The sequence below is a fragment of the Elephantulus edwardii genome, unplaced genomic scaffold (genome assembly GCF_000299155.1).
Source record: "Elephantulus edwardii isolate Elephantulus edwardi_28Jun2011 unplaced genomic scaffold, EleEdw1.0 scaffold00116, whole genome shotgun sequence".
In the NCBI taxonomy this organism is placed as follows: domain Eukaryota; kingdom Metazoa; phylum Chordata; class Mammalia; order Macroscelidea; family Macroscelididae; genus Elephantulus; species Elephantulus edwardii.
Genome location: NW_006399866.1, coordinates 10982531 through 10992289, shown reverse-complemented (window position 1 = coordinate 10992289; position 9759 = coordinate 10982531). Strand labels below are relative to the sequence as shown.

The window sequence follows — 9759 nt, the reverse complement described above, 5'->3', positions numbered from 1 at the left end:
CATCTCTCTTAGAGCTAGGGATTTTGAACATTTCTTCATGTGCTTGTTGGCCATCTGAATGTCTTCTTTGGTGAAGTGTCTGTTCATATCCTATGCCCATTTTTCATTTGGATTGTTTACCTTTATCTTGTTGCGGTGTATTAATGCATCTTGATTGCATGCCCCTTTTCGGACTGCAGAAGTCAGTGGAAATCCTCAATTTTTGTCATATTTGGCTTCTGTACTCGGTGTACATATTTGAATACAAGTTGTATTAATAGAAGATCTGAATAGGCATGGATATTATCTTGCCAGTGACAACACTGTACTTCAGGATAGATCTTAAAATACTTTTTGATGCTAAAAATGACTCCATTACTCTCCAACTGTCATTCTTGGCACAGTAGATGATAAGACTGTCTGATTAAAAAATGGCCAACAGTAGTCTATCTCAGCTTACTAGTGCCTAGGATATCAATCTTTACATGCTCCATTTCACTGAAATGACTAGATTAAAAAACGAAAACAAAACAAAACAAAAAACCAAAAAAACTCATACAAAAACACCTGTGGTACATTCATACAATGGAATATTGCACAGCACTGAAAAACAAGGAACTCGTAAAACATTACACAACATAGGTAAGCATGGAGGACATTATGCTGACTGAAACACCTCAGTTATTAAAAGGTAAAACACTGTACAACACTGCTCTTATAACATAGGACAGACATAGGAGTGGGGTTAGAGACTGAGAAAAAACAGTGGCTAGGAAACGAATATTGCATCAGATTAGATGAGAAGAACTGTCCAAAAGGAATACATAACTAGTTATTATATGTATGATAATAACCTGGAATAAGGGATGCATTGTGGGGTTAGGGGAAGAAAATGTGCAACAATGAATGAAAAAAAATCTTTTAAAAAATCTACCCTGTGAATAATAAGATGGGGGAATAAAATACATGAGAATCATTAGAACTAAAACTTGGGACTTTCTGTTACCTGCATTCAAGTGAAAGATGGTCTATATATAAGAATGGAATCTGCCCCACACAAACAAGTAAACTTTCCACTAATAAGAAATGACAGCAAAGTGATATTACTGATGGGGACAAAAGAACAAAAGAAGAAAGCAATAAACTTTCATACCCTTGTCTTTTTTTTTGTTTTTTTTTTCCATTTTTTTAATTATTTTTGTGTGAGTGTACCATCAAACCAGATCCGACTGGTACAGGAGGAGATTGTCCCTCCTTCCCCGGCAGAGCATCTGGTGGATTCGAACCTTGCGCCTCTGGGATTGTAGTTGCAGCTCCTTGCCACTAGGCCACCAGAGCTCCCCTCATACCCTTGTTTTAAATTAGCAATTATTATATTTTTTAAATTCTAACAAAAGAAGCATTTCATGCCATCCCCCAGATCCATTAAATCTTACACACTCACCTTCTTTATCAGTGACTGACCAGGAATATTTCTGAAAAGGCTTACTAGATGGAAGGGGGTCCATCTCCAGCACTTTATAAATTTGACCAAAGGCTGATAACCTGAGTGCATGCTAGAGAACAAAACATGATTTTAAAATGTCAATAGCCATAAAGCACTTAGAACAGCTATCTAAAAAAAAAGTCATTAAATGCTGATACTATGTTGACAAGAGTCTAATAATAGGCAAGAAAAAGTGTTTATACAGAAGAATGCAGGAAAAAAGTTTTAAAAAAAACTTCTCTAACATATCACAGTGATAAACAGGACCAGTGTTATACCTGTGCACTGTGGGTAATATCTTCTTTTTGCTGAACGGTCATATAGCTCAGAGCATCTGTTGGATCTCGTTCACAAGGGTCATGAAGACCAGGACCTCCTTTAGTAAAGGCAAAACATAAGTATTTAAAATTGAGCTTGGAATTTGAGAAGTTAACACAAAATAGAGAAAGAGAAAGCAGGAATTAAATAAAAACTAAATGAAAGCAGGAATTAAATAAAAACTAAGTTAAAGCTCTACTTGAATAGAATAAAAAGAATAACCTCATGTTCAATGTTAGCACTTAAATGTCCTTATTTACTGGAAGTCACCTGCATAGTTAGCAAACCTGAGGTTTACTCCAAGAATTTAGAAACAGAATAATGAATTACCTCAAATTTATAAAGGGATTACATACAATTATAAGACTTAATCTAATTTGTTCAAATTTAATACCAGACTGCAACACAGTGTACTTCATATATTTTAACCAAACATCTATAATTTCAAATTAAGAGAGTTCTAAGTAAAGCAATCTCACAGCAGACCAAAATATCTTATTAGTACCTTTATGTTAGTACATATAAAACATAATTATTTTGAGATTTTATAACACTTTTCCAATACTCAAACATTCTAATTGCTTAAAACTCCGTATAAAATCATTTCCATGTATCATTTTCCTGTACTGAGGACAAATGCAGCAGATAATGAGAAAAATAAACGAAAATAAAATTTTTCTCTTCTGCCTCCAAAGTTTGAAACCCTTACCAGGAAGTAGTATTCCAGATGCCAAACACTCCATTACTCGTCTCAAGGCCTCCCCAGCGCCCAAAGGTCTATTACAAGTACCTATAGACTTTTCACATATAAGCTCTAGTGGCTAGAAGATATTAAATTACAAATTAGTACATGCACCAAGTGTTAAAAGGATTCCAGTTAAATGTGAGCTGACAATGCTATCGAAAAGTGAGACCAAAAACTCATAGTAAATTTAAAATTCACATAACTCCCCCCCCCCCGCCCCGGATAACTGATAATTAACTTTTACCCTAGAGAGAGTTTTTTAAACTGAGCATTTTGGGGATAACATATTCAGAAGACATTTTTGGTCAAAAATTTTATTTTCACTTACCCCTAGAGGATTACTAAAGAAACTATGTTTATCTAATTGATTTAACAGGATTTAAAAAGTCATACAAGTTAGTAATAACCAATATCAGTCATAATACACGGTCAGACCACTTATCTCACTCAAAATGAAGCATTTAACCATAAATATTTCAAAATAAGACCACCCCAATTGTTGTGTTGGTTGTTAAGTAGGAACTGACCCACAGCTGACCTTCTGGCAGATTTTCAGAGACAGTAATTCCCACAGGAAGAAAGTATCCATCCTTCCCCTGTGGAGCAGCTAGTGAATTGGAACTGAGTGCCCTTTGGGATTGCAGCGCAGCTTCTTACCATTAGGCCACACAGCTCCCTCCCCAATCAGAACAAACAAAACCCCAAATCTCCATTATAACTGAATAAATTATATCCAACTAATAGTTGTTAGATTAATATATAAATTATCTTTAGAGATATATTTAAGTTGCTTTAGAATGTTGAGGTCTTTATTGGGTCAGATAAAACAATTTCCAAACTATGGCTTTCAATATACACTATATACTCTAAATTACAACAAATAAACTGTCTGACTTCAACTACTAACATTAATTTCTTTTTAAGTGTCACTCAAAAACAAAGGGGAAAAAATGCTGAAAGAGCTACTATTAGTTTATCAGATAGTTTTATGTAAAATCGAAATAGGCACTAAAAGATAATTCTGCCAGTCAAGCAAGCTTCCATGAGCAGTAAGTAATCAACCATCTATATAGAGTAATATATACACAAAGATATTCACTCCTAAAAGGTAGAAAAATCCCTATCATAACAATATCTCAAAAAAAAATCTCAGGCTCTATAGTATGGCTATGATAAAACAGAAGAGACTGGTTATACTCACACAAAACAGAATTCACATAAAAAAAATAATAAATTTTCCCCACGAGCCAAAGTAAATATTGCACATCTTACCTAATACAGAATACAATCATTTTACAATGATATGTAATTCCTATAGGATTTCCTCTAACTACATCTCTAGCATTTTCTTTTAACCCTATTTATATACTTACCCATCCTTTTAATGGTGCCCATGTGGGAACTCTGTTGCACAAATCACGCAGAATGCGGAGGACAATTACACATGATTTTAATCCATTTGCCCTTGCCTAAAACAAACAAAATGATTCCGGTATCTCTGCTGAAAAACATTCTTACATTAAGCACACTAATATCAATCATGGTTAGGTTTTGTAAAGTGAATACAAACTAGCCATTCAGTCAAACCAAAAATAAAACTATAAAAACGTCATAAAATTTTGGTGTACAAAGGCAGATTCTAAAGAACATAAAATTGTTTTTTATAGTCAAAGTAATCCCACTCCAGGAAATCTGAAAACCAATTATTTGAAATTTTAGAGTAGTAAACCAAAAAGAATTATATGGTAATAAAATATCATTAGCGATGCAAAAGCCTACAGTGGGTACTTGACCTAATTGGACTCAGTTAATTAACTCTCACAATACTAATACTGGAGAACAAAATACACCTATATCCTTTATTTACACAGAAACAATTACATGGCAGGTGATCTAAATGAAATCTGCACAGGTACATTAACAGTAGAATAATAACAAAGAGCCAACCTGAAACCATTTGGCATGTCGAAGCGACGCCAAGGCATTCAGGCATTTCTGCCTGTCCAATAAGTCCGGAGGATCTTTCATCGCAACATTTTCTAATGGTAAAATGGGATAAAGAAAGACAGATACAATTTGACCAAGGGATTCTTGCCAAATTATCAAACAATAAAAATAAAAAGAATATCAGCATCTGAATGAACTAATAAGAATCCCAGAAGATGTCATAATTTGGCTTCCTTGCTTTTTCATTCTTCAATTATATACACAAAGATTTTTTTTTTAATGTTTAAAATCATTACAGTAGTTCTGTATACAACCAGATCAGTAAGCAAATCAATGACCAGGACAATGTACACTCTGGGATCTTATTAACCATGTGTAGCATCATAGGGCACAAAATAGGTACATAGCACTTTTTCCTTTGGTGGGGGAGGAAAGAAAAAATGTAGGACCAATAGCAATAACAACTTTTCTTTAATAGAAGGGATTTAATTACTCATCAATTCCTAATGAAAATATGGATTTTCTTATGTAATAATCAACTTGCGATATACTGGCTAAGAACGCATTCTAAAAAAACCCAACTAAACAAACTCATCCAAAAGATGACCACAAAATAAGCTTTAATAATGAGAAGATAAATTACTCAAGTGTCATCATGTAATTTCTCATTAATTTTCTAAACCAAATTATTAAAACTACAAAGATAAAACATATCAAATTTTAAATACTTCTCACTAAAAAGCAGCAAAGAAACATTTTAAATATTTCTATTTTAAAAATGGTTTAAATGGCCAAAAGCCACAACAGTGAAAAATGCAAACATGTGATTTTTAATGACAAGCAGTCATATCTGGAGAAAATACTACCTGATATAAACTCAAGTTTAGAAAGACAAACTGATTTCATCTAAGACAGTAGAAAATACATTTTTGTTTTGAGGACTTGGGGCACTATTTAAACACATACAATACAAAAGCATTTTTTTGGGGAACGAATCCAAGAGACACTTGTGTGTTGTGCATCTAATCTAATTAAACTAGTTTCTTTCAATAATGCTCTTAAATATAGAAAAGTCCACTAAAATACTTTTTCAGCATAATAGCAATATACTAGATAGTATGTTTCTGTGTACCAATTGATATAATACAAGCAGTTTTAATATAGGAAATACTACTACTTATGCTTTTAGTTTCCTGAGGATTCTAAAACAGCAAACTAATTATACTTTCTAACATACCAAAATCACTAACTAAATCTAGAAGCATAATGCTCAGAAGAAATCAAATCTATTAGAGGAAGAATTATGGTTCTTTTTACTGGCTCTAATACTCTAAAGGCTGAAGTGCTATACACTTATTTTCTGACCAAGTGATCAGGTGAGCTCTACAGCAGATATTTGCACTATTTCCCAGTAACCCCTACTAATAAAATGCAACAAAGGATATCATTTCTATACCCTCTTTTCCCATACAATGTAAAGTCTTAACAAGAATGTAGATTTACTTATAAACATAAAACAAGTATGATATAGGCATTCAAATTATAGATAATCAAATTCTTGGTTTTAATTTTATCTTTGCAGTAACACTAAATATACACCTTGCTTAGAGTTTCCATGGCAAAATGTTTAACTGTGGTTAATACAAGTATCTGTGTAAAGCTCACACACCAGATTTCAAAAAATAACTACTAATGAATGATTAGAATAATTTCAAAGTTAAACATGACAAAGGTTGACTGGCTGTTATGTAATCCCAAGAAAATGGATGGAATTTTCTTTTTTTGGACACTTAAATTTTTAAATTAACAGTGAGGCAAGCTAAAATTTATTCTATCACCTTACCAAAGGGATATGGGGAGTGGAGGGTGCCTGATAGAAGAAAGGGTAGAAGAAAGTCTCGATAAAAAAAGACAAGGTAAACTGAGTCTTTTTGTATTTTCTGGCACTTTTATTCTGTGGCCAGCATTTTTAAACAATACTTTACTCTTTCTGACACATATATTTTTAAAAGGGTCAATGGTGAAAATGTTTAGATAAATTCATCTAAATTCAAAACAGAGCCACAGACCCTTGTTAGAAAAACAACACAGGGACATCAGCTTGCTACAGTCAGTCAACATTTGGAGGCAGAGATTCTACTAAAGAGACAAAAGAAACAGGCAGAGAACAGAAGACTTGCACCAGATTCCTTTTCCTTCACCAGCAGAATGACCATGTTTCTTCATGCTCTGATAGTCAAGAGATCCAAAATATTTCAATATTCATAAGGGAGCACAAATAGCAGAAGAAATACTGTAATTTATCTCACTGTAGCTCTTCAAGGTTTCTGATATTGAAACAACACATATTCCTATTTATGATGCCACTAAACTCCTTAAGGAACCCTGGTGGCATAATTTGTTACATACTGGACTGCTAACCAAAAGGTTGGTGTTTCAAATACACCAATTGTTTCAAAAAGGACAGACTGAGGCAGCCTCCTCCAACAAAGACTGAGAGTCTTGGAAGCCTGCCCGCAGAACACTAAGAGTCAGAATACACTGGAATACTCTAATCAGAATACACTAGGGAGCATGGGATTTGCTTTTGGGGTTTTGACAGTACTACTTCTGACGGTACTGTATGTCAGTAGGGAGCTCTGCTGACCTAATGGTAAGAAATTGCACTGTCAATTCAAAGGCACGTGGTTCAAATCCATCAGCTGCTTCTCAGAAGATGGGCAATCTGCTCCTGTGCAATTTACAGCCTTTGAAACTCCGATGGAAGGTCAGCTATGGGTCAGTTTCGACATGATGGTACAAAACATAACACACACTCATATTTCAGGAGAGAGTTCTAGTGGCCTAGTAAGGAGCTGCACTGTCAACTAGAAGACATGCCGTTTGAATCTACCTGCTGTTCCGCAAGAGAAAGAAGGTCAAGTTCCTTGCGTGCAGTTTACTCCATCTGAAAATCTGCTGATGGGTCAGCTATGTTCAGTTCCAACTCAACAGTACATAACATAACAAACAACAACATATACACTTCCTAAAGTTCTGGTGGCTTAGTGAATAAGGAGGTGCACTGCCAACCCAAAGGCAACCAGTATGAATCCACAAACTGCTCCAAGGAAAAAAAATGGGCAATCTCTTCCTAGGTGATATACAACCTCTGAAAACCCACTGAAGGTCTGCTAGCAGTTAGTTCTAACACAATGGTGAAGAGCAAGAAACAACAGCATTAATACTTTTAGTTTGCCTACTTCCTAAATAGACAGTTTAGTATATTTTCATTTTTTATAAAACTTCTTAATCTAGCAATCACAGAAGTGTTGATGTGAAAACAGCTACTTCTGATAGCAAAACTGCAACTTTAATATCCCTTGATGAACTCTGCATAGGTTTCCATTTTTTGGGGGGGGGCAGATTTTCCAAGGTGAGGAAAAGGTATCTTAGAGTCCTTAATTAGAACCAATTCAACTATGAACCTTTCCATTTTTCCTATTTCTATTACCAGTAAAACAGATAAAAACCGAATTGGGGAAGAATAAAAAAAGCAAATACCAAAGGAAAAAGACTTTATATATATTTCAGTAACCTGACATCAGGGCATGAAGGTACATACAGCATTCTGAATAATGGAAGCACTGAAAAGAAGTCCACTGTGCCTAACCTTGTTTATTTGGCTAAAGGTTAGATAAATAACCAGACTATCACATCACAATGCAGGAATTGTTTGTCAGTTTCTCTCAATCCCTTATATGCAAATTATCTATGTCCCTATCAACAAAAACTAGTGACAGGCAGGTGAGGGAAATTGGAAGTTTGGTCTGGAAAACAATGTATTCAAATTCTGTAATTCTGTTATTGTTAAATGAGTCCTTGAGTCATAGGCGACGCATAGTACAAAAGACCTGAACACTTGTATAACTTCTCTCCTTTCTCCAGGTTCATAGGGTTTCCAGAGGAAAGCTATTTCAGAAGTGGATGCCACTCCTGCTTCCAAGTTTGTTTTAATCGAGGAGTTCCACCAAACACTGTCCGTCATGGGTGACCATTATCACATCTGACACATCAGTGTTACAGTGTTCAGCTTCACAGCAACCACGATTTACCTTTGTACAGCAAGTGAACAGGCCAGGGCTATATGACCTAGAAGAATGCTTCACCAAAAACAATTAAAAACAAAAAAAAAGGGCTTATGTCCAGAACTTGGGTTCCTTAAAGGTAAAATAATCAAGCTGAATTATCATGAGGTGTTTCTTCCAATCTGGATGAAGTTAAACTACAGAGTTCATGATGACAGAATTGTCTAGTTAGCCTGACGTTATTATGCCATTTTCTTCACGCTCAATTCCATGAAACTTTCGAGAGATGGGGGCATTACACTCCAAGTCAACTCCCAAGCAAAACAACAGAACCAATAAATTAAATGCATAATAAGGTGAGAGAGACAGAAACACACACACACACACAGTGTGCAAACACGCGCAAGAGAGAGCAAGAGAACACGCACTATCCTCCTAATTTATGTTAGGACCATATGACTTATCTTCAATGCCTCACTAGGAAGTTAACCACTGGAAACATGGCTAAGGGTTGCTTCAGACTAGTAGCTGTGGAGGGAGCACTAGTGGGAAGAAGCTATGCAGTGATCCCAAAGGCAACTGGTTGAAATTCACCAAATACTCCACATGAGAATGATAGGAAATCTCATCCTCTACAATTTAACTGTCTCTGAAAACTCGACGGAGTGTTAGCTATGGGTTGGTTTTGACTTGACAGAACACAACAACTGTGTGTTGTGGAAGATAGAAAAATAAAGCTGCACAGGACCATCATAATTACAGTTGTGTGTTTTTATCACTGTGAGAATCTACCGCCTGGACCCAGATCAATACAAGTAGAACTTCCGTCAAAATGTCTTCGTTCATGTACACAATACCAATAAACATAAAATTACAGTCACACAACTTCTTGGGAACCTCTGAAAATGTACCCCAGACACAAGGACAGAGATCTGACACTAAGCCACAGGCATCTCTGTAGTTTCTCTAATCATCTGGATTTAGTTCCACTACAAATAAAATGAAAAGTTAATGTATTACCCTCAGCAGTAAATTAAATACACTGCTGGTTTAAAATCTCAAGCATGAGAAGTTGTTTTGACTTTTGACAGGGCAAGTTTCAGAGCCGTTGCTGATAGGATCCCTATGAGTCATAGAGGACTCAACAACAATTAACAGTTAACAATTAAGAATTCATATATTTGTCTCTGATAGTAATTGGAAAGTAGAAAGCAGAG

General features: G+C 35.2%; 1 protein-coding gene across 1 annotated transcript in view; it reads right to left on the bottom strand.

The window, feature by feature from the left end:
• The window catches only part of STRBP (spermatid perinuclear RNA binding protein), a 93051-nt gene that overhangs the window by 57088 nt on the left and 26204 nt on the right, over positions 1-9759 (bottom strand). The window contains exons 5-9 of the mRNA XM_006892586.1: positions 4476-4567; positions 3902-3997; positions 2493-2604; positions 1744-1841; positions 1424-1535 (exon numbers count right to left, since the gene is read on the bottom strand). Coding sequence (XP_006892648.1) covers positions 1424-1535; positions 1744-1841; positions 2493-2604; positions 3902-3997; positions 4476-4567 — 510 coding nt within the window. The remainder of the gene's footprint in view (positions 1-1423; positions 1536-1743; positions 1842-2492; positions 2605-3901; positions 3998-4475; positions 4568-9759) is intronic.